This window comes from Dendrobium catenatum, unplaced genomic scaffold, assembly GCF_001605985.2.
Source record: "Dendrobium catenatum unplaced genomic scaffold, ASM160598v2 original_scaffold_71536, whole genome shotgun sequence".
NCBI lineage: Eukaryota > Viridiplantae > Streptophyta > Magnoliopsida > Asparagales > Orchidaceae > Dendrobium > Dendrobium catenatum.
In genome coordinates, this window is record NW_021389983.1 from 1491121 (window position 1) to 1517797 (window position 26677).

The following is a 26677-nucleotide window of genomic DNA, read 5'->3' on the forward strand; positions in this document are numbered from 1 at the left end:
ATGTTATCACATATCAACACCTACACACAGTCAAAAAATTCCATTAATATTTCCAAAACACCTACAGTCATCTGCCTATAAATGCTAAAAACATTGCCACCATAATAAACTAGCTTTTAAGCCATAAATAATCCAACAAAATAAATTTGTTATTATTTTTTATGAATCATTAGTAAGATGTATCAATATCAACTGAGCTCATAGTCATGATCCCAAGTAGAACTAAGCTAAATCAACTTAAACTAAACCTAAACTGGCATTCTCGCAAGAACATTGTTACCAAGAATGTAAACTTACAAACTGAGGTTTAGACTTCGTTTAGAATGACTTTTTTACTGCTTCTTAAAGCAATTTAAAAAAAAATAATAATTTTTTTTTACAAATAAGAAATTGCTTTAAGAAGCAATAAGAAAGCTATCCCAAACGAAACCTTACTTCGGTGCGGCTTTCTTATTGCTTTTTAAAGCTGCGTTCTAGTAAATATTTTTTTGAACTATGAATTTTTTGTACTAAAAAAATTGTTTTAGAAAGCAATAAGAAAACTACCCAAATGAAGCCTGAGTTGAAGTTCATTACAAACATGCTTATAAGGCTCATTAATATAATTTTCCAACAAACTTTATTGCAAACCTGTTCAAATATACCAAAACATGCGTTCTTAACTTGGCCACAAAAATGGCCAAAAAATTGTAAATTGAATGAATGATACAGTTTACAAATTAACCAAAAGTTGCATCAACTTACAATGACTACCATCATTAAGAGAAATCAATTAGCAAAATTTAAGCCTATGGGCCAGCAAATTAGGCTAGAAAAGCAGACTTGTTAATCTGCATTTATTATAAATGTACAGAACGCACTCTTAGAAAGCTGCAAACACGAATTCTAGTTCAGGTCCTAATAAGTGCCAGCAACCATTCCTTGTTGGCTACCAACTTTCAGCCATTATGGTCAATTTTGAGTTCAATATGCCACACATTTTTGAATTTTTGCCTGTAAGAAATCAAGTGGAAAGGTATAAAAGCTGGGAATTAGAAATTTGAAGAAGCATGGCACAAGAACTTAATCGTAGTGTGCAGAAAAGATTAAGGAATGGCATGTAAGTTATCATTCAATAACAAAATGGTTCAGCCATTGGAAAATAAATAAAAAAATTAAAAATTTAAAAGTCTGTAATTCCTTTCAGAAATCTTGCGCTTGGAACCATCACAACACCACCTGAATATTTTGCCTAGTACCACACACTTGCCAGATATTTCATAGTCATTAACATTCCAACACATAAAATATTGAGAACTTATGAGAAAGTAGTCAAACTTGGTAAGTCTTATTATTACCTAATACGTTTTGGAAGTTAATTTAAGTTTCATTTGAGTCAGCTTTTATGTTGCTTCCTAAAACGGTTTTCTAGTATAAAATTTTCTAATTCAAGAAATTTTTGCACTAAAAAGTTGTTTTATAAAGCAACAAAAAAATTATCTCAAACGAAACCTTAATATAATTGAGATGTCTATTAATTGAGATGTTAGACGATACAACAACTCAACCATAAAACTAAATTGAAGGATAAAAAAGGCAATTTAGTGCAATAAATCAGATTAAAAACAGCATAAAACCCGAGATTTCAGACTAAAATAGAACCATTATACTGTTTTATCATTTCAAATAACAGAAATCTAACAATAGCAGGGTACAAGCATCAATCAAGTAACAAATCAGCCGTCAAATATAAAGGATGAAATCATATTAAAAAAACTAGTAGAATAATGACTTGACATTAAGCATCGGTTAGAAGAAGATTAATAACAACAACGACAACAACAACATCAAGTCTTTGTCCCACTACATGGGGTCGGCTACATGAATCTTTTTTCTCCATTGTGTCCTGTTAAAAGTAAAATACTTGTTTAAATCTAATAAAGAAAGATCATTTCTCATATTTTCTAATCAAGTCTTTTTAGGTCTATCTCTACCTTTCTTAACATAAGTCAAATCTAATATATCTACTTTCCTAACCGGGTCATCAGAATGCCGCCGTTTTATGTGACCAAACCATCTAAGGCGACTCTCTCTAGAAGAAGATTAATATTGTTTAAAAATAGAATCATAACGAATATTGCAAAACGTTTATAATCATAAATTAGTAGAAAGAAGAGTTAAATAAGTGCTAACCTCCATTAAATGTTGAGATGCATGTGGTCCTCCCTCCAGAGCAAGATTATTCAGAGTATGTTGAAAATTGAATCTGACATACATTCGCATGGTTTCTCAATGAAATGAATTAGAGTCAAATCAAGTCCTTTTGTGTTTCTAATGCTAAAACAGCTGTTTGGACCTAAAAACTAAACTCAGATCTGAAAGGGCCGTGTTTTGATAATTTTCACTTCTCAGATGAATATTGCTGCAAAATTTTTCATCCTCTGAACTTTGCACGCCAAACTTCTCAAATATAATTTTGGAAGAATAACTGAAAACCATTTATCTTGTTGTCTTTTCGATAATAGCATCTTCCGATAGGGAAAAATAAGAAGAGGAAAAAATTTTCATAGCGCTACTTCTTAACCATTCTGTGTAGCAGACAGGCCATTTTTTAAGCATCCATGGCTGTTAGAAATGATTTTATAAAGAGCTAAACCCCAATATTTTCATTGGTTGGCCACCTGAACAATGGAAACAAGAACTTTGATGATTTTATAAATTTCGAAAGAGCTATACAAACACACATGCATGCATTTTTTGGTGTGGAGGGATAAAAGACCCCTAATCGTGGTGTCATATGACACCAATCATAGTCTTTTTTGGCCTAATGAGAAGGACTAGCATTTCTAATGATGCCCCCTTTGAGTTGCTGTGAAAATTTACACTAAACATTACAAGTTATAGGTAGGTACATGAAGACACATGCATATCTTTTTTTGGTAAGTTGGGATAGAAGAACCCCATAGCAATATCTTATGACACAAACCATGTATGTTTTTCTTGGAGCTGTGGGAAGGCCAAGGACTTCCGATGATTCCCCAACATTAGAAAGAAATTAAGAGATTACTGAAATTGTGTCTGAACGCCACTTAAACAAAGAACATTTGAAATGGACTTACTAGAATAAAATGTAATGATATAAAAATTTAAATAAATACCAAGTGTTAAATGAAAATACTAAAATGTAGATTCATCGCTTTGAACTAACAAAATTAAAAACTTACAATGAACTTGAAAAGAACTTGGAAACCTTGCCTGCGAGCACAAAGCTTTCCAGTCGATAATAAGAATACTTGCAACCTAAAGGGACCTACTCGGTGAATTGAATTTGAATGAAAATGAACTGAATACACTTTCAAAAAATAGAAAGAGAAATAATGCCATGTCGGTAATAATTAAAGTAAACTAACCCATATACAGACAAATACTAATGTATCTACAACAAAATGTGTAAATGCACCGTGCACATATGTTAAAAGCTATGTGAATGTGCTTTATAAAAGCACACAAAAAATGCATGTCATTTAAATTACGAGTAAAAGATAAAAATAATCCCCCCGATTATTAATTCATGTCCAATTTAGTCCCAGAATTTCATATTGCTCCAATATAGTCCCTCAACTATTAAAAATTGAGCTAATTTCATCCCAAAACCTAAAATAAAAGTTAAAGTTAAATATGAATGATATTTTAGGTATTACAAATGGATATGTGATTACATTACTTATATTTCTCAATTTCATCATTTAATAAATTATAACACTTATTTAATCTACTACATAATAAGACTGAATAAATAGTAAATTTTTTTTTTGAAGCAAAATACGGCATGATAAAAATTACAATTCATATTATTTAAATATAACAAAAATATCACAAGTCCATTTCACATCATTTAGTTCACTAATAGATCAAATTTAATATGCGTTTTAATTTTAAATTTGATTTATATTTTAAATAAAAGGTATTTATTAATTCTATTTTTAATTATTGTAAATAAATTATAATTATAAAATTTAATTATGAAATAACTTATTAATTTAATTTTGATTATACTTTTAATTATCTATGAGTTAATTATTATTAACTAACTATTATAAATAATAGAATTAAAATATAAGTTAATTATCAATTAATCTAATTAATTATTTCTTTATTAATTACATCATAATATTTATTAACTTTAATTAAAATAGTTAAACTAAACTAATTTGCTTATATGTTATATTTCTCTAGCAATGCATGTTCTTCTAATTAGCTATAGCCGAATGTTTGCTTTTCCTCCTCTGCAGCGGTTCGTTGCTCTCGACTTCACCAGCTTCATGTGAGAGGTAGTGTTTTGAACAAGTCACTAAATAAATTCTTCGCCTCCTTCGACGACGTTCCTTCCTGTCGGATCCGAAGTAACACATCCTCGTCATTCTTCTATAGGATCAAAAGTAACGATGAGAGCTTGCTCATTATAAAGGTAGCCGTCTTTCTTCCTATATCGAAAAAGCCCCAAACGGTTGTCACGCTCGCAGTGCGTCATCTATCTCCTCTACATGCCAATTTGGAATGCAAATTGAAGCATGCCTTGCTCTCTCGCGGCCTGCTCGCTCATGTTGCATTGGGTCGCTCGCATCTCGTTCTACGCAGCTTCACCACACAAATAGATCTTCAAGGCGTATAGCGGGAAGGCGTCAAGCAGGTAATAAGTCATTTTACCTGAATGCCCACAAAGAAATGAATCTCTCGAGCTTTTTCCGTTAATTTAAATGGTAAATCGTTCCCCGGATTCAAATTCATCAATTTTCAATAGTTGAGGGACCAAATTGAAGCAATACAAAATTGAGACTAATTAGAACATTTATTAATAGTCAGGGGACTATTTAGAGCTTTTACTTTTTAAATTATGTAAGTCTTTAAAACAAATTTGTCAGCATGTACTGTGACAAATACACTGTATGAACTTATTATATAAGAATACTGAGCAAATTAAAAAATAAATGAACTTAGTTTACTTGATCCTCTTAAAGTAAGATAGCAGAGTTGACAAGGACAAAAAAAGTTAAAAAAAAAAAATTTAACACCCTATTGATAACTGTACAACAACAACAACAACAACATCAAGCCTTTTCCCACTACGTGGGGTCGGCTACATGAATCCTTTTTCTCCATTGTGTCCTATTAAAAGTCAAATTCTCGTTTAAATCTAATAAAGAAAGGTCATTCCTAATTTTTTCTAACCAAGTCTTTTTAGGTCTACCCCTACCTTTCTTAACATAAGTCAAATCTAATACCTCTACTCTCCTAACCGGGTCATCGCAAGGCCGCCGTTTTATGTGACCAAACCATCTAAGGCGACTTTCTCTAATCTTATCTTCTACTGGAGCTACTCCAACCTTTTCACGTATATGCTCATTTCGTATCCTATCTCTAAGGGTAAAGCCACTCATCCACCTGAGCATCCTCATCTCCTGAGCATCCTCATCTCTGCCACACTTAACAAAGAATTATGCTTCTCTTTTAATGGCCAACATTCAGCACCATAAAGCATTGCAAGCCTCACTACCATCTTATAGAATTTCCCCTTAAGTTTGAGGGGTACATTTCGATCACATAACAAGCCCGATGCATTCCGCCACTTCAACCATCCAACTTGAATTCTGCTAATAATATCCCCATCTATTTCACCATCACTCTGAACAATAGATCCAAGATATCTAAAACGTGTACTCTTATTAATGACTTGATCGCCCAAAGTCACAATCCCCTCACTAGGACTATTACTGCTAAAATTACACTCCATATATTCCGTTTTAGATCTACTCAAGCAAAAACCTTTAGACTCTAAGGTTGACCTCCATAATTCAAGTTTACCTTCAACTCCCTCTCTAGTCTTATCAACAAGAAGAATATCATCAGCAAAAAGCATACACCAAGGTACATCATCTTGCAAATGTCTAGTGAGAACATCCATGACTAAAGCAAATAGATATGGGCTTAAGGCTGATCCATGATGTAACCCAACCGAAATCAGGGAAATACTTGTCAATCCACCTTGTGTTTAACACAAGTAATAGCTGCCTGCATACATATCTTAATGATTTGAATATAAGCCTTATTGACTCCTTTCTTATTCAAAAATCTCCCATAGCACTTCTCTGGAACTTTATCATTAGCTTTTCTAAATCAATAATATCATATGTTAGATCATCTTATTTTCTCGTATTTCTCCATCAAACCTCATTAATAAATGTATGGCTGTCCATATGCGACCTACCCGGCAACGATATCCAAATTGATTTAAAACATTGAGTTATCACGCCGCAACCTATGCTCAAAACTCGCCTTCCGCATAGTTTTAAAGTAACACCATTAACTTAATACCTCTATAATGGTCGCTACAATCTCGTGTTACATCACTTTATTCTTAAAACTAGAATTTAACACACTCAATTCTCCAGCTCATTAGCATTCTTCGTTGTCTTCAAAATAGTATTAAAAGCTTTAGTAAGCACATATGAATTCCTTCATCTCCTAAGACATTTCCGTACCTTTATTGAAAATTATCAGTTCAACAAGCTTTTTCCACCCCTCATTTCTTTAAAGCCTTTACTATCAATTTTATAATTACGCCAGTATAAAAACATAAATTCTTTATTTTCATCTAAGGGTGGTGCTAAGGTCACTATATCAAATCTTAATTTCACAATTTTCATTAAAAGTTGAGTCCAAAAAATCTCATCCATTTTGTTTGAATATCAATCTTCTAAGAAAATATTTTTGCATCGTTCATCTTAATACACTTCACTTGAATAAATCTTAACTTCTCTATCTTTTGTTTTGGCTAACTTATACATATATCTTTCTCCCTCTTTTAGTATGTAATCTATTAATAAAATCACTAAGTCTAAGCCTTTGCATCGCATATTGCTTATCTTTAGCATCCTTTACGAGTCACTTTATATATTTCTCAATTATCAGAATTTTTAAAATTAAACCAATTTTATAACAAAGCTTCTTATTTTTTAATCTTTTCTTGCACATTAGATTCCACCACAACTTTTGTTACTATTGGGAGTTTTTCCCTTTGATACTCCAAGGATATCTTTTGCAATATTCTTAATATCACTAGCCACTTTTTCCCACATAATATTAGCATCCTCATGCACAGACAAAATCTTAAGATCTAAAATCTTATTTCCAAAAATATTTTTATTAATATTCTTTAAAAGCCCCCATTTAATCCTAGAAAATTGTTTTACTTTATTTTTTATTTTATGCCCCTTTATCTTAAAGACCAAAACTAATAATCGATGTTGGGTACATAAATTTTCACTCGGAATAACCAATTCAAAATTACATTTTCATATTGCAAACATAAATACTCCAAGTGACTTTGATGTAACTGTGATGATAGTTGTGTCGAAAGTAACCTTAATAAGAGCGAAAAATATTTTCAAAACATCAAAATCTAAACATTTTTCACAAAACTAATAATCGATGTTGGGTACATAAATTTTCACTCGGAATAACCAATTCAAAATTACATTTTCATATTGCAAACATAAATACTCCAAGTGACTTTGATGTAACTGTGATGATAGTTGTGTCGAAAGTAACCTTAATAAGAGCGAAAAATATTTTCAAAACATCAAAATCTAAACATTTTTCAGTAATTGGATAGAGTTAAGATTTAAATGATAAAATTGAAATATTCTTACACCACAATGATGATCGTGTTAAGAATGAATCATACCCAGAGGGAACACAATTTATAAAAATACTCTCTAATCTCAAAGTAAGCTATTGTGGGGTTTAAGTTTTTATAAAAATATAAAAATTCAATAAAAAACATAATATTCAAATGAAATTTACCATCCTATAAAACTTAGTAGAAAATCCATCCACCTACACAACCACTTGTCGAGGGTAATAAATTTGTGAATAACTTGAGCTAATATATTATATATTGTCATTTGTATTACTACGAATCATTCTCAAGTAATAACATGCTAATAAAAACTTAGCATGTGTCTTCTAACAAGTGATTTTGTCAACAAATGACACCACATGTAAACAAGAGGCCTTTAACAGGTAGTTCCCAATGGATAAAAATCCTAAAGTGATGGATCATAGGGTGCACTTACTATGGCACAAAATCTACTATTAATTAAGATTGACATGAATTTTTCCTCTTAGACAAGCATCCATTAAAAACCAACAAAATTCCCTTGAACGAAGAAACTTATGACTATCAACAAGAATCCTTCAATAACATTGAGTTGACTATCTCCTCTGACTAAGTAAGCAAAGGGTCATGATAGCCCCTTGAGCCCTCTTTTTGAGATCCTTTGAATTTAAATATGGAAAGATTTTAGCATCATTGAATTTTTCACAATGGAGATTGCATCATTTCAATCACAAATCTAATGAAATTAGGGGCCAATTATCTTCAAAAATAATAAGTTGTCATTTAATTGTGATTTATTTTTTAATAAAAAAAAGCTAGCAAATTCCTGATGATCAAGTTGATTCTGCAATTCATATCAAGAATAATAATACTTGAACCCATCCCTACTACAAATAATAAAATAATCTAAAAATTTCTGAAATATCAGACAATTTTGCTTGGCATAAAGTTTTGCAGTCAAGGAAAATATGAAATATGTAAAACATCGAATAGAAGAAATTGGTACAACTTACCAGCATCCGCCAATTACACAAATCCTCAGATAGCTTGTTTTCGGTTCATTAATAGAATTAAGAATCCAACAAGAAAGGCTCCTGCGTACCCCATGTTCTTCCAATCTTCATTTTGACGCGCAGAGGAACTGGAAAATAACATTCAAGTTGTCACTACAGAAATAAATCTAGTATAAAGGACTAACACTGGAGCTAAATGATACCTGAAAGTGAAGCAGCGCCCTCCATGCTAGTTTGAAGTAGTATTGCGGCCTCCCTTACAAAACGGGGATCTACTTCCAACACAAGTTCATCATGCACCTAAGAGTTTATGCAAAATGAAATGAACAATAAGACCATTGATCTTGACAAAAATCATTGGAACTTATCAAGGACTTTATTATAGCGTACATAATGGTAAAGGGACGAGGATTGAGAAAGTTTTACAACAAACATTCCTAAATCATTCCAATGCTAATTACACCTTCTAAAAAAGCTGCAGAGAAAAGTATAGTTTATAAAAATGAGGATGAATTAGTCAGTTTGTTTTCTGATGGAGATCTCTCTTCCATAAAACTATCAAAACAGCATCAAATGACATTTTAAGAAGCAATGTCCATTGAAAGTGGAACCTTTAGTTCCAAGTATTCAAAAGCATGGAAGAATGTTACTTCAAAATTTCATAGAAAAAAAAATGATAACATGTCTATAGATATCGAATAGACTAACAAGAAAGCATGAGGAAGAGAAATCAAACACAACAAATATACAAGTACCAAAAAAATTTATTGGGGGATTTAGTAAGTTACATCTAAGCCCAACATATATAGCGAATAATCTACTAAACTGCAAAAGGGGGAAGGGAACAAATTATCTATATCAATTATTATGTGAAAATACAGCCACTGCTACAAAGATAAGAGCTGGAAATAGAAAATAAGTTATTGTTATTCTTGTTGCTTTTCTTGCTTCTCTGTCGCAGGAATTCAAACAACAGATTCTATCTGTTATGGCCAAATTTCTTTCCTCTTGTTGGAGCAGAAAACATCAAAACCTCTCCACTTGAAGAAGTCAAAGATACCCCCAAAAGAGGCACCTTGAACTCCTCTTTCTCTCTCACCGTAAAACAATTATGAAGCTATAAAAAAACTAGGGCCGGAATTAGAAAGCAACAACAACCAGTGCGCTTCAACAAGAAAAAATTACGGAACAATGAACCTCCTGATTCTATATATGATGGATCAAGGAATACTAAGTTATGAGGAGAGGAGGTTGAGCACTACTCAGGGATGTCTTATGCATTCAGAACCAGTTTGCGTGTATCTTTATTTTGTTAACATACCGAGAATAACAATCATAATGAATTCTATTTCCTCTAGCAATGAGAAACATGCAGAAAATAATTTTTTGGTTATCCAAACCACGATAATCTACATAATAAGAAAATTAGGTAAAAGCAGCGAAATGTCTCCGTAAGTACCTGCAAAATAATTCTGCATTGACCTCTCAGAACGGAGAACTGCACCTCAAATCTACTGTCTGCATCAGGCAAGTAAATACCTTCAACAATAGTTGTGTGGATTTTTATCATTGCAACTTTGATCACATCAGCAGCTGAGCCCTAGAAAAGAAAGAAACCATAAAACATTACCAATAAAGCCAAACTCAAACAAAGCCCCTTAAAAAAATTTCAGAATACCTGGCATATGGAATTAACAGCCTGTCTCTGAGCTTTCGTCTTCTCTTTGTTATTTCCAAAATTTATTTTTGACAGAAAGCGCTTTCTTCCCATTAAGGTTTCTACATATCTACATTTACAATGTTATTTAAAAATCCCACAAACGTACTCATAAATGAAGGCAACAGTGACATCAAGAAGCATAATATTGCTTTGCAAAATTATAAACGCACGAACAGTGCATCAGGGAAATCATTGGTGTCATACAAACTTCTACATTTGCACTTTACTATAATCTTTTCTATTATCATAAAATAAATAATTAAAATTTTGTGAATAATTGAGAACTTGTGAATTCATAAAAAGCAAAAAATTTTAAAATTTATCTGAGAACTTATGAATGCAGCTTATATGTATGTATATATATATATATATATATATATATGAATTACATAGAGAGGTAAATTTTTGTTTCTATTTAAAAAGGTGCACAAGTTCAATGAAGATCATATGGTTAAAACCAATATAGGTAAGTTGGAATTTGGAAACACTAATAAATAGTATATGAAGGTGATTCAAGGGAAAAAATTATAATTAACAAGTCTTAAATACTCTAAAGATTAATGTGTTAACATATAGGCCCAACATAGAAGTCGTAAGTGCTACATCAATGGGGATGTTAAAAAGAGTGGAGGGATAAAATAGGAAAATTAAGCGTAAAATAAGTATATATAAATGGAATAATGGTAATAGAATCTACGTAACTTAAGTAGATGAAAAAGGATTTGATTGATGAAAAGCCCATCAAGGAAATGAGCAAACAAAAACAACCAAAAGAAAACATGGATCAAACTTGTTGAAAAATTGTTGAAGGCCAGCACGAAAGAACTAATTGGTGTGGCCACAAAAAATTTGCACCCCAACCCTACTGAGAGAGTACTTTTATTATTTGGGTCCAATTTTAAGAAAATATATTAGACACTACCAAATATTTCACCCTCATTATGAAGAATTTTAAAATCTAGTTTCAGGTTTCACACAAGTGCAACCACCTATGGTTAATTATCTCTCTAGATAACGAAAGAAAACTTTTAATTAAAGCTAGTAATTAGAACTTAAGTACATGGCGTATATCAGCAGCAGTTTAATATAAGATTTGAAATTCAATACCTTACACTTAAATCAGATGATGGGAAAAATGATAACATCCCCGGTCAAGATTCTAAGTTTCCATCATCCCAAATTGTCATAGTTTATACTCTACTTAGTCAAAAGAGGTTGTCAAACCAATCTAATTGAATGATCCTTGTCAGCATCCATGGGTTGTTTCGTTCAAAGAAATCTTACATGCTTGGAGTTGATGCTTTCCTAAAAGGATAAATTTGTGTTGACCATAACTAACATAGGGTTCTGTGACCTATCAAGTGCTCATTTTGATTCATTACACAGAAGCATTTTAAACAATGAGAATCTTGTGAGAACAGCCTGATGTAGAACCAAAAGCAAGCCTTATGTAGGACATATATGAAAATTTGATTTAGATCAGGATTTTGCATGCTTATTGAGTAAGAGCTAATTAATTAAAACTTTATGATGATTCAAACAATGAAATAAAATATAAAGAGTGGTAAACACGAGCTTAGGCCAAGTCACTTGCGAAAAGTAAAAACCACAAAATAACCAATTACTCGTGACGTTGCATACGAGATAGGTTTCAACAAGAAATCCCTATTCTAACAATAAAAGTAGTGCTATGAAAGATCCCTCACACAATTCTACTAAATACTAGGCTTTAGCGGAGCATTTGCAAGATTTTCATGAATCAATCAAAACCACAAGTAAATGGTCAACGAGGAAGGTAAGAGAGAAGGTAAGAGTTCACCCGTTTGCTATGAATCAGCCTTCTCGATATTATTTGACAGCAATCTGAAATTTAAGGCCAGCAAAACAGCAATAGGAGATTGCTACGATGGTTGGACAGTAGCGTTGACACTTGGGAATTTCTTGAGAGCTACCTTGGATGCTTGGGCAAACCTTAACAGCAACTATAAGGTGCTGGGAGTATTCTGGACAGCAAGCTGCAGTCTTCAAAACATGCAAGGCAGCAAATAAAACACTTTGCTGGAATGTGGGTAGCAAACAAGAGTTTCACGGGAAGAGGAGGGAGGCGTGAATGAGAACTTGGAAGGAGGTTTGAAAGGATTCCAAAAGAAGAAGCCTTCTTTTGGAAGGAAAGCAAATAGGTGGGGCTAAGGCAATTTGACCAGGTGGGATGAAAAAGGTCTAGGTTCAATATATTTGGAGATAAGGCATTAACTACTCAATTAATTCAGATTTGAATTAATTGATTTAATTAAGAGTCTTTCCAAAAATAGGATTAATGAAATAGGAAGGAGTTGAGATTTAAATTTGAACTATTTCAAAATTCAAACTCTTTCCAAATAAAGGTGGAGTTAAATATGGAAAGTGGAGCTTTAGGAAATATTTTGAAGAAAGGGTTATGGGGGGCCGGCGGCTTGATGGAAGGGATAGGGATTTAAGGCAAGGGTATATGGCTTGCTTACTAGGGAATCTTCAATTAGGTAAGTGAGATTAAATCTCATTCAATTAAAGATTGAATTGAGAAGAGATTTAAATACTTTCCTAAAATAGATTTTGTATTTTAGGAAAGATTTTGAATTTCAAATCACTTGGATTTGAATTCAAAATTAATCTTAATTATAGGCAATCTATATTAGGAAATAAGGGAAAAAGAGGGAAATGCCAAAGAGGTGGCCGGCGGTTTAGGGATGGCCCGTGGATGGTGGAGGGGAAAAGAAAGGAGGTGTGGATGGGGAGTGGAGCGGGGTTTAGCCGACAGTGAGGGTGGGTTTATGATGGCTGGCAGCTTAAGATGGGGGTTTGGCGAGGGAATCCGGCGGCTAGGAGGAAAAGGAGATGGAAAGAAAGAAACAAAAGAAAAACGATAAAACAAACCACGAACCCGGCCGTCTCCAAGGTTGGTGGATGATCCGTTTTCCCTCCCTAGGGACTCCTCCAAAGCTCTCTCCTAGAACTCTCACAACTCAAAGAACGGGGATGTGGGAGGGAATTAAGGGATTGAGATAGATTGTCAATCAAAGCCAGTCTAAATGGAGAAAGAGGCTTTAATGCAATTGACTCTCTAAATCAAATTTGAATTTAATTGGCTTTGATTGGAGAGACTTCCCTAATATAACTTATATTATGTTAGGAAATAATTTCAAATTCAAAATGAATTAAAATCTAAAATTAAAACCTTCCTAATTTATGATGCATCACATATGAAAAATAATCAATTAGGGTTTTGAAATTCTTTAATAGACATTGATTGAAAATGTAATTAGGAGCCTTAATGGAAATAGGATTTAGAGAGGAGCTAAAGGAGGGAGGGAGGAGTTAGGAAGGATTTCAAATAGTTTCCAAGCAAAGCCAATTTAATTAAAAGAGATTTAATGTCCATAGATACTTTTCTTGCTTGCTTTCCACTTGATGTTTATCCATAGTATTTATAGGAAAAGTATCTATAGATAAAAATAAAGTGGAAAGCAAGAAAGAAAAAGATACTTTTCCTATAAATTAGATGATTACATGAAATACTCAAAACTAGGCAAAATACAACACAACAAATTTTTATAATAAAAGACTCTTACAACTCATGACACTTATAAACTTTGACACAAACACAAATTAAAGACACCTAAAGGAGCTTGCCAATCGTTGCTTTGAGAAGAAGGATACAAGTGGAGTCGAACTTGCGGATAGAAGAAGGAGATTAGAAGCCAAGATGAAATGGAGGAGAAGCTCGCAAGCTTTCCTAAAAGAAGGAGAGGGGATGGAATAAGCTCGCAAGCTTTTCCAACAAAGAAGAAAAACCTCTCAGGTTTTTTTCTTCAAAAATCTCATTATATCAACCTTTTTTCTATCCCAAAACATCTTGTATTTATAGGAGAAAAAGGGCAGCCAAACAGCCCCTAAAATCTTCATTTAAAACATAATAAATAAGGGAACTAGAAGGCCAAAAGACAGCAAAAACTGCAGCATGAAAACTACACAAAAATCAGGAAAAAACTCATGGGAATCCCCCCCCCCAACAGTCCACGAGAAACCAGCCAACAAAAGACCAGAAAAGCCAACACATGAGACAAAGAGGCAAGGCACGGGAAACCAGCCAGCAAGAGACCTGAAAAGCCAGCACAGGAGACAAAGAGGCAAGGCACGGGAAACCAACCAGCAAGGTGAAATCGAGAAGACAAAGGGAGGAGAAGAGGCACAAGTCCACTCCATAATGAATTATTGAAATAATAGCATACCTTTTTGAATTAAAGAGCTAGGAAGTGCATTTAATCCTCCACTCATTGAGCTAAAACTTCAGCTCAAACATTTATGAGCTAACACCAAGTAAAATCCAGAATTTTTGAGCTCAATACCAAGCAACCAAGGCCAAAGTGAGAGCAGTCAAGGCCCCAAACAGAGAATAGCAAGCATCCCGAGAACAAGAAGAAATTCAAGAAGATTTGACCCCCCCCCCCCTTGCCTACATCACTTCCTACGGCTGATATGTAATACTTTGCCCTCACATAGGGACATCAAATCATGAGCCCAGATGCTTCCTGCGACTGGTGGGTAATACGTTGTCCTCACCTAGGGACTTCACATCTCATAAGAACTATAAAAGCTCTCAAGAACAAAGTGCTGAATTTTTTTTCTTAAAAATTATCCATCCCTCAAAAAGAAGAGTGGGCTATAAATAGCCAAAATATAATAATATGACAAATGACAAAAATGCCCCCTGAGATCACATAGGCCTACTCCCTCAAGTGAGGTAAAATAAAAAAAATACATAAATAAATCAAAATATAAATAATAGCTCAAAATAAAGTGGTACAATCATGACCGTTGATTTTTCTCCTCTGATAAACTTTCACGGTCGAATGTCCTTATCACAACCCGTGATCAAAACTTCATGATGTGATTTTGCATGAAAATCACCCCGTCAAAGGGATCAATTATAAATGTTTACATGGTTTGTTATTTGACAGCAAAATCATCAATCATATGACATGTGACACAACTGTACTAGCAAGATATTATTTGAAAAAAGAATCAAAGTGATGGACTTGACAAGAATATTGACTATTTGTGAGATAAGGTTATCCTAGAATTTGTCACTCTTTGCTCCTAAAAAGTAGTTCATCCTCCCCCAATTAATGGATGAGCCTAATCTATTGGGCTTGACATTGAACACTCAATAAAGATTCCTAATTAAGATGCATTAGTACGAGTTGACTTTGTATTTTATGTGGAGATCCTCAATGGACTAACATCAACCTTCTTAAGAAAGAAGAAAAATCAACAAGTAAACAAAAGTTCTATAAAAATCGAGGTAATTTCAATCATATTATTCCTGAAGATACGGTCAATAATGTTGAAACCGGGTATCTCATGGGATCCAATTTAGCTAATATCACAATTCCCAACATAGTTGACATTTTACAAAAGCTAGTTAAATTCCACCTACAATCTTTAAAAAATGAACACTTTGAAAGGTGCATTCCAAGTAGTCTAGTAATATTCATTTGGTTGGCATCCTCAAGTAGTGGTCATCGCACCAAATTTTTCAAATGAAGCACGAAGCTTTAAAAAGACAAGCCCAAACTTAAAATTATTGTCGATGGATCACTTGAATCCATGAAATAAAGTTGAAATCTCAAAGTCTCCCAAAAAGAAAAGGAGAATAATTCAAATGGCTCACTATAATAGATCACATGATATCACAAGGCCTATCATTAGTTGACCTATAATCCCAATGAAGTCAATCTTAAAGAGTTTTGACCATGATCAACTCATATTCTTTATAGAGTGTTGATCCAATCAAGAAAAGTCATAAGAAGTACTTGCAACAAACAATAAAACAAAAAATGTCCTTAACATTTTGCATCATATATAGTGATCCACAAATCATGATACTAAAAGCACAATATCTATCGATAAATGCCCTCAACTCACGAGAAGCTTTGATAACCAACAAAGAAGTCTTTACACTCTCTATTTACCTCACAAGTATCTCCTCTCCTTGACAACATGTTGTCAAGGGAACTCCTCAAAATGTACACATGCATTTTTAGCATGGTGAATGCAAATATTGCTTGTTAACGTTCATCATGAACCAACCACATATATATCTTTGTTGGCAAGATGAGCGACAAAATTTTGATTGGTGTATTGCATACACTTTTTTTTTGTGTGTGGTGTGAATATTCAACAAGGGGTACGATAGAATTGTTGCTAAAATCGGCCCAAAATCCTAACTAATTAGTTGAAAATAAAATAATAAATCGTGATATTATAGGCTAGGTGACCTAGAGAGTTTAAATGAAATGATTCAGCGCTTAGGAATTTGAATAATAACATGCCATAACTATGTATATAACAGGTTTAGATTATATTTTCAAGTGAGGTTTTAGATTCCACAGATAAAGCATTTATGGAAAAAAGAAGGAAACATAAAAAAGATGCACAATTGAATATGATCTTCTTATTGTTTCTGTTAAGCATTTCCTGGTTGTAGAAGGTATCACTTTTTGGGTGCATTAAGGAACACTTACAAATAGCTATTAATGGCTCCAAAATATTTTTAAAACAAGCAACCTTAATAGTTTTTTATTTTATAAACTACAACATATAAATAGGAGCCCATACTCAAAGCTGAGAATGATCAAGTCATACAGAAAAAAAAAAAAAACAAGAGATTGCAGTATGAAAACAAAGCAAGTGAACAGATGGACTCACCCTTTATCGCAGCAAGACGCAACAGCTGCATTCAACCAGGCAGAAACACCAGGGAACGATGCTTTGAAGTTATGAATTTTTTCATCAGCTTCCCTAGGGCTACACTCTAATTGCTCTGCGAGAGAGTTAGGACCCATTCCATACAGGATACCATACACTAATCTTTTGGTATGCTCTCTCTCCAAGGAGCTAATAGAAGATTCCATCTTACCTGTCCATCTTGCTGCTATCATGGTAAAACAATCACCATCAGGTTTTCTTAGCAATTCAACAAGTGAAGAATCTTTGGAGAAATGAGCCATGAGTCGTAGCTCTATTTGGGAGTAATCAGCAGTGAGCAATAACCAATTCTCCTGAAATTCATACAAGAAAACATTGCATCCATCTGAATTTTAGTCACACGTTCTAGTAAAGAGATAATTGCAAATAAACCATTACTTGAGTAGGAATGACAAAATCACGAGGATTTATTTGATGATGATCAATATCTGATGAGCACAAGTTCTTCGCATCAGGATCATGGGTTGTGAAGATCACCATATGTTCGACACACTGCATTAGAAGAAATCAATTGTTATAAACAGGTTAAATAAATGGGAAACAGCTTAACGTTGACAACAAATTTACTTGAAGATTTGGTTCCTCCATTGAAAGCCTCCCTGTAGCTGTTGAAGTCTGAAGCCAACGTCCCTGCAGTATATACTTCTGGGAATTACCACACAAGCGAGCCCTAGAACAAATTGACCCTAATGTACAGTTTAATAGCTTTGCAAGGGTCCTGTGCTCTTTAATAACTGAAATGATGGGATGTTGTCCCCTGCAACCACAGCAACAATAAAAGTCAACTGCGAATATACTTTAAGAATTGTTTGTATTCAAGCCTGAATAATTTAAGAACAGTTTTAAGTCTTGCAATATAACTGATGTGAAACAAAACATGCGATGGAGTTACTTTACGAAATTAAAGAGAGCAATTTTAACAAAATAATCCAAAGTAAATTTATTGCTTATAACATTGGTTTGATCCTTAGAATTCTTAGTTTTAACTTGCTTAGGCAAAGAAGAGCGAGGTCGGTTAACCAAACAATTTCAGAAAACACAAAGATCAATTGTAACACTACGACGGTAAACAAGAATCCGCAATTTAATAATAATAACTTTCACCTTTGGAGCTCATACGCTCAACTAGTCTAGGTTTTAGCGGAAGAAGAGTCTCCACCTTAGAATCGAGGTCGCTCCGAGGAAGAAGGAACCTTGGATCGTCGTTCTTGGATAGGTGGCCGAAGTATGGAATTCTTGACAGCGATTTCTTGAAGGTGTATTCGGTGGCCTGGAATGCCCGGACAGTGTTTGAAGACCTTCTAGCAGGCTGAACAGCAAGAAAACATGTTCCAAATCTCCTAAATAGCAGGTTTCAGATGCTTGAAATGCGAAGCAGCAGACAGGAGAGGTCTGGACAGCAGTTTGGCCTTTAAGGGGTTCTGGACGGCAACATATAATGCCTGTACAAACCTTGGACAGCTGCTATAGGGTGCTGGAAGTGTTTGGACAGCAATTCTAGGTCTCCAATGGTGCAGGACAGCAGGCTACCCTTGCTGGAATGCGTGAGCATACATCAGATTTTAGGGGTGGGCGAGGAAAAACCGTGAGGGGGAGACTTGGGAAGGGAGCCGCAGGCTTTGTAACGGCAAGGGTTGAGTGGGGGGGGGAAGTAATACAAAAATAATCTGATTTGTAATTCAAATTTCTCAATGGGAAGATTAATTTCAGTTTTGAAAATTCAAACCTGAAATTAGTCTCAAGGAAAGAAATAAGGAAGTTACAAGGGGTTAATACGGAAAGGAGAGAGAGGAGTATGTTGAGTGGTTTGGTAGTGGGCCGCTGATTAAGGCTCAGTTAATTAAATCTAATTAAATAAATCAGATTTGCATTAATAATAGAGAGCCTTTTTATTCCGGTTTAGAAGAAAGGCAAGCTCTTCATTCCAATTCCATTAAGATATTGAAATTACAAAAACATTGGACCAAATTAGAAGGTTATAATGGGAATTAAAGAAATTGAAGGGGTGAGGGATGGGAACAGCGGCCAAGCAATGAATACATGCCTGAAAGCCCGGCGGCTGTTAAAGGAGGAAATTCCCAGTGGCTCGGCGATGAGAATAGCTGGCGGGAGGCCTTTGGAGAGTCGGCGGAGTGGAGACCGGGCCGGTCGGTGGCTGGGCAATGCCAGGGAGGGAGGGGGGGGGGGGGGGGGGGGGGGGGGGGGAACGAAGGAGGAGGGGGGCAGCGGTAAGAGTAGGGGAGGGGAGAGTGTGGGGAAACTCTCGGGATCCAAAACCTGAAGATCCAATCTCCAACTAGTGGCTTCAATCCAAATCGTCGTGACGGTGATGTGAGCAAGAGATTGAAAGGAAAAATAAAAGTAGAACAAGAGATCTAGAACTCACTAAGAGATCTAGCTTCTCCTACGAACTCACTAAGAGATCGTGGAGGTTTGCACTCACAAAGAGAACAAGAAAAGTCAAATTTTCATTCATCAAAAATTAACTATTACATGAGAAAAGGGCCTTATAAATAGGCCTCAAAATGACAAAGAAGCAAAAGACTAAAATGTCCCTTGGGCTACAATAGCTACCAAATACCCATGAGGGCAAAAACGGAAAAACATAAAATAAAAATAAACTACTACATTAAATGATGAAAATACAGATCATGATCGTGGTCGTCGATCTCCGGCATCTCCTGAAGGTACATGTGTCGAAATCGCTGATGATGTCCCCATCAATAACAAAAGCAAATAACAAAAATATCAAATTCAGAAGCAACGTTGCACATCATCACTGACAGCAATATGACATCAATATGAGATTGAAATTTCAATTAAATGATTCTAAATCCATAAAATATAAAAAACAGCTAAATCAACAAAACAAAAATATTTATCATTAAGATTCCACCATGGAAGCAATAAATCTAGCCAACTTTATCAGTTAACACAAGCTTTCAAAACAAAAAAGAGCAGGAAACAGAATGAGCCCTAAAAATTCAAAATCTACGAGTTCATCACAGTCAATAATTGCAAAAGAAAGACATGGTCTGTTATGTTATATTATCAAATTTCCACAAAATTAGCAATTATGTGGTATTTAAACAGTTATCTACTTTTCAAAACAATATCATATATGTATTATGTGTCTGTAGTTGTGTAATTAATTTCTAATTTAGAGTGGCAGGTAGAAGTTTGTGTACATAACTGTTTCTGTATAGACAAGTGTGCACACAGGCATTTTAACATAAGTCCATAAACACGTCTATGTAAAATTCATGAAAATAAACCGCGTTACAAAAAAAAAACTGGTCTAGAGCAGATGACAAATATTCACTGAAGAGTAACAAGATAGAGGCGTGGAAAAGTCACTAAGAAAGAATGAAAACTCATCAAGAGAAAAAACTCTAACATAAATCACTCATGATTTCTTTCCCTTTTCACCAAGCATATAAGTTGAGAGTTCAGAAATTAAAATCCCAGGCTTTATAGCCTTCTTCTGACAAACATGTCTCCAGTCTTCGCTGTAAGCAAGACTATAGTACTTATGAATTTGTGTGACATGGATGCTACTGATTCGTAATAAATGTAGAATACAATTTTAATTCAATGCATGCATGGAAACAAATTTAAAGAGATTCCAGCGAGCCTATAAACAAACTATTTCTCAAACAGAAGTTATAGAAACAGAAATCACGAGCCAACTGAATAGCCAAAAAAATTAAGAAGACAACCTCAATAGGTCCAGGGAGTGTTTGTTTGTGCTAGGATGAAGTTTTCCTTTCTTGCTGTTATTCGGTATTGGTAATTTCAAACGGGTATAAAGTACATGCGCAATATCTGCAGTTGAATAAAGAGAAAAAGGCATGCCAGCCAGATTATGCGCATCCTTCTCAAGTTCCTTAAGCTTTCTCATTAAAACATGCCTTGCTCTGAGGCATGCTTCCATGTCAACACCAACACCCCAAAGTTCCATGTCTGCGAGCACTTTAACCTGCAACATCATGTAAGGATTCAAAAGATATGAAAGGCTAAAGATTAACAGGGGGGCAGAGCTAAATCTATGAAAATACTAAAGCTCAAAATGACTGTCTTCAAGAAAAGAGAGAGAGAGAGAGAGAGAGAGAGAGAGTTAGAATTCTCCACATTAACAAGAAATGTACCATGGGGTTCTCAATTCTGGAGAGCACATTAACAAGGTTTTCAGAAACAACTAGCTTCCACACGACAGAACTCAAAGCTCGAATTTGTGCAACACGCCTACAACAGCCATCATGAGCAGCTTTACGCATTTGATTTCTCCACTTACCATCCTGGTTAGCAGCTGCTGCAGCCTGACTAGATAGCCGTTTCTTGGCCAACTGCACCATAAATTACCATTTTAAAACATTACCTTCCAAGCTTGCTATTTTCACGCATTGAATCACTTCGAAGCAGATAAGATGAAGTTTATTGTGTTTAATGCTTACAGTCATTGAAGCTGAAGCTTCTAGCCTCACATGAATTATCAAAAGTTTACGCAACAAAAAATATAAAGCATAGTTAATCCGCATAATTTCAACATAATAGGTTTAGGCACTTGTCACACACATCATTGGATAAAACTGTCATTCCACCGTTCTAGTTCTTCATTCAATGTTTCATCAAACCTATCTCTAAAGCACGTGCCCCTTTCCTAAAGACAGATTATAATGTATTACTCAAATTGTTTAATTTGTAGTTTCATGAAGCTTAAAAATTATGCATCCTTGTAGTCAGAATAAATTTTTGAAAGTTAACCCGCACTAAATAAAAGAAAAAATATTTTGGAACATTTTTTATTCTTTCGTTCTTTAATTTGAACCTTGGCATTTATGAAGGGTAACACTCGACACTTCTAACCAACAAATTTTCCAAGTCATCAAACAAAAAACACATTTTTATCCTAGAATGAGCAAGACAATCTATTAAATTACACAAATCTCAATTTCTCTCCACCTAAACTTGTAATTCAGTTTCCTTTTATATATTTTAATATGCTAAATTAAAATTCAAATGTTATATTTTATTTGCAAATCTTCTAGCACTTCATACTCCAATGCATAAGCCCACTTAACAAGTTTCGAAACACTGATAATACTTTTAACTGCAATTTTTATTTATCATTTTATTAACAATATTGCAAAGGATATGCTTGAAGTATCAAAAGTAAAAGCTCATAATAGTAAAAATAGTTGATAATGAAATCAAAAGTGCAAGAAAAGATCAAAAATAAAAAAAAAACTTTGTTATAAAAATAGATTTAGATGCAAAAACTCGAAAAGTTGGGAAAGTTATGCAGAGGCCTGTAACGAGTCTAAGATAGCAACATGTGATATAAATAATTTAGCTTTTAATTATTTATATAATAGATTAGATACTATGGAAGGCGAAATATGTATGTATAGCAAAGCAAAGAGATAGTAGTAAGGATTTAGTTCAAATAAAGTGGATAAAGAAAGAAGATTAAAAAGTGTTTTATTAGAAGAGGATATTCAACAAAGGTGGATGAGATATTTTGATAAGTTTTTCAATGAAAATTGTTAGAATACAATTGACTTTAGCGACCTTAATGTCCTAAATGAAAATAGAGATTTATGTTTTGTCGACATATTAGTAAAAGTGGAGTAGAGAGGCTTTAAAGAAATGAAGTGTGCAAAAGTCGTTGGACATGATGATATTCCAATAGAGGTGTAGAAATGCTTAGGGTTGAAGGAATTTCTTGGCTTACGAAAATTTTCAATATTATTTTGAATATTAAAAAGTTGTGAGATGAATGAAGTAGTGTGTTGATTCATATTTTTAAGAATAAAGATGATGCACAAGAGTGTGCGAATTATAAAGGAATTAAGTTAATGTTTCATACTTTAAAACAATGGAAGAGAGTTATTAAGCATAGGCTAGGACATGATACTAATGTTTCTCAAATCAATTTGGATTCATGTCGGGTAGATCTACTATGGAAGCTATATATTTATTGAGAGGTTTGATGGAGAAGTATAGAGAGAATAAGAATGATCTAAATATGATATTTATTGATTTAGAGAAAGCATATGATCAATTCCAAGAGCAATGTTTTGGATAGTTCTAGAAAAAAAAGGGGTTAATAATGCTTATATTCAAATCATTAAGGATATGTATGTATGAGTTGTTACTTGTGTTAAAAACAAGGTGGTTTGACCAAGTAGTTTGTTATTTAAGTTGGATTACATCAAGGATCAGCTTTTAAGCCCATATCTTTTTGCTTTAGTAATGAATGTTCTTGCTAGACATTTACAAGAGGATGTACCCTGTTGTATGCTTTCGTTGATGAAATTCTTCTTGTTGATAAGACTAGAGAGGGAATTGAAGGTAAACTTGAATTATAGAGGTCAACTTTAGAGTCTAAAGGTTTTTGGTTGAGTAAATCTAAAACAAAATACATTGAGTGTAATTTTAGCAGTAATAGATCTAGTTGAGGGATTGTGATTTTGGGCGATCAAGTCATTAATAAGAGTACACGTTTTAGATATCTTAGGTCTATTGTTCACATTAATAACTCTGGAAAAAAATCTATAAAATAAATCAAATCTCATATTCTCTCCATTTAAAATGCCTAATACATTTTGTTCTATGCATACACAAAATTTCAAATATATTTAATTTAAAACAACGTCTTCTAGCCCTTCTGATGAGGACATCGAAGATCAATGGCTACGATCGTGTCTATTTATTTTGATGTTTTTGTTATTTGTACTTTTCCATTTCTACCATCACTTGAGGGATTTGTTTTATGTTTGCCCTAGGGGTAATTTTGTCTTTTTATTTCCTTCATGTATTTGGCTATTTAAGCCCTCCCCTTCCTCTTGGAAAGGGATGATGATTATTATGAAATTCTTCTCTTTGTGTTCTCTTTGTGAGTTCATAGTTTCTTGATCTCTTGGTGAGTTCAATTCTTTTAGATCTCTGTGTGAGTTCTAAGAGAAAGCCCAAGGTGAGGGCAAAAGCAATACCCACCAGTCGTCGGAAGCATCCTCGACTCGTGGTTTATTTTTATCTTATTCTTTTCTTCTCCAAATCTCGTTTTCCTCCTCCCCACGCCAAGTCCTACCCGAGATCCCATCATCCACCAAGTTACCCATTAGCTTCCTCCACCACAACCCAACCTCCATCAAGAAATCCTCAAACCCGATGGCAAGCCCCTCTTCCTCCTTTGGCCGCCGGCCACCACCTTGCTCCAAGCCATGATGAAGATGTCTATCATCATAATGGCTCCTTGATTGTGGCCTAGCAATAAATAAAGGAGTTGCCGATTTTGAATTTCAAATTTGAAATTCAAACTTTCCATATTTGCAAAATTCCTAAAAAGAAAAGTTTTTGACTACTACAATATATCGAATATGTGGGGACGGGGGCTGGGCTGTTATCCTCCATCCTATTGGTTCTACTCATATTACCTTACAATCAACAAGGCAATTGTTAGGGATTGTCTGTTTCATATAACACATTTTCGTTATGCACCGGGACTTTTCTATCCCTTCGCTTTTTTTTCATAATTTCTCTTTTGTTTAATTTTAGAAACTGTGCATTTAAATGTATTGGTTTCATAACCCAAGTCCAAAATTCTATGTTTCATCGGACCTCAGATATTTCAAAGGTTCAACTCATGCTTTTGAATCTCTCTCGTGTCTTGAAGTATGGTTGCACTTTGACCTCGTAGGAACTATTGTATGGATTCGTTATATTTCAAGGTCTTGTAGTTTGAGCCTTTTTTCTCGTCTGTGATCTATAACTTTGATCTTTGGCAATGTTGTTTGTATCCAACATTTCAGTTTCATTCAGACTTCGAATCATCAAGGTTTACATAGTCCCACTTTGGATCGTTTCATAATTGTTCAATGTTCTTGAGTATCAACTGCTTTATTCGGATTATCGTAAATCCAGCGCCAAATCTAAGTCTTTTGTTTGATGTCTTCTATATTCGATCCACTGAATGTTGACCATATTAGAGTTCCAAAGAAGAAAGTTCAATTGTCTTGTTCAGAGTCTTCTCTGAATCTCTGTAGTTATTAACAATTTCACGTTCAATGATTGATTTGATTCATTGAATTGTTTATATATTTCATTTGAGTTGATCTTTGAAAACTATTTAGATTTTGTTCTGAATTAGATTCACAGTTCACTGTTCATACGTCAAGTCCTTCTGCTCATTTTAGTTCATTTCTGTGCTATTCTGTTCTAGAGTACAGAATCTTCCTATATTTGTGATCCCAATTAAGATTTCAAATTGTCAGTCTTTGTACGTTCAAGTGAAAATTTTTTCGCAAAGCACCCCGACATATCCCCTGTTTCGGGGGAAAAGTTGGTAGCTATGGGCCTTCCCAGCACGCTACTAGGCAGTATGTTATGGTTACGTACCTAGAACTCGCAGGCGTCACAATAATTTCATCCCACCACGCACAAGAGTGCGATGGGCCTTCAAGTAGCACCCGCCTATAGCAGAACAGCAGTGATTCGTACCAGAAACAGCTATTACCGCTCCCACCTCGCTTATAAGAGCGTTGTTATAGGGCCTTCTCCCCACCTGTCGTAATGTTATAACTTGCGTTTTACCGCACTACGGGCCTGTGTCTGTTTTGTATGTTTCTTTATGAATGCTATCCTTTGTGCTTACCTTATCTAATCTGTGCGGACTTCTGGCGCGTATTTACGGTGGTTTCTCCTCCGTGTCCGCTTTGCTGGCAAACGTTCGAGGGGAGAATTGGGCGTACAATTTTTGAACATTGCATACCTTTGTCGTGAGCAGCAGTCCGGTAGTTTTCTACTGTGATAGTCCTACCTGTACGCTGCGGTGTCAGGTAGGTCCGAGGTGTATAGGACCGTTCTCCCAACCCACGCACAAAGAGAATTTTGTATATGCTTTACCCGCTCTCGTCGTTTATGCTTTCCGCACGGGCTCCACTTTGTGCTCCATATCCTACCGTGCTACAAGATGCGCGCTATAGATTGGTTCTTCCCGGTCTCGCTGCAAATTGTCTCTTGAAATGAACGGGCGATTTAAGTCAGAAATTTATACTCTTGAGGAAATCCGGCGGTGGGAAAGGAGTCCTTCCGGTCTGCTTGCCGTCTGGGGCTGTGGCGATCTTCGGCTCATGGAAATCGAAATGCAACTGAGGGTTCCTCTACTTAAGCTAATAGTTATATTATTATCAAATTAATTTATAATTATATTTAATTATTATATTTGATTTAATTAAGTTATAATCAAGTACAGATTATTAACTATTAATAAATTAAATTAATTAATAATAATAATATACAGTTAATTATTCTCAATTAATTATAATTAATTTACATATTAATTAATTTATAATTAATAACTTTATAAATTAACCTATTAAATAATAGAAATATTTTTATTAAATTGAAAAATAACTTTAATTAAAATAGCTATATATAATTAATTTAAATTAATTATTAATTTATTAATTAAAATTA

At 34.3% G+C, this 26677-nt stretch overlaps 1 protein-coding gene across 4 annotated transcripts in view; it reads right to left on the reverse strand.

The window, feature by feature from the left end:
* Positions 1–596: 596 nt before the first annotated feature.
* The window catches only part of LOC110108933 (helicase and polymerase-containing protein TEBICHI), a 76234-nt gene continuing 50153 nt past the window's right edge, over positions 597–26677 (reverse strand). For 2 of the 4 annotated variants that reach the window (XM_020839791.2, XM_028691801.1), the window contains 11 exons: positions 21346–21543; positions 20917–21176; positions 17765–17954; positions 17576–17689; positions 17138–17490; positions 10349–10457; positions 10130–10270; positions 8874–8970; positions 8671–8798; positions 2173–2660; positions 597–993 (listed from right to left, as the gene is read on the reverse strand). In XM_020839791.2, coding sequence (XP_020695450.1) covers positions 8728–8798; positions 8874–8970; positions 10130–10270; positions 10349–10457; positions 17138–17490; positions 17576–17689; positions 17765–17954; positions 20917–21176; positions 21346–21543 — 1533 coding nt within the window. In that variant the 3' untranslated portion in view covers positions 597–993; positions 2173–2660; positions 8671–8727. Of the gene's footprint in view, positions 994–2172; positions 2661–3203; positions 3280–8670; positions 8799–8873; positions 8971–10129; positions 10271–10348; positions 10458–17137; positions 17491–17575; positions 17690–17764; positions 17955–20916; positions 21177–21345; positions 21544–26677 lie in introns of all 4 variants that reach the window. The other 2 variants (XM_020839792.2, XM_020839793.2) reach the window with 2 other exon arrangements.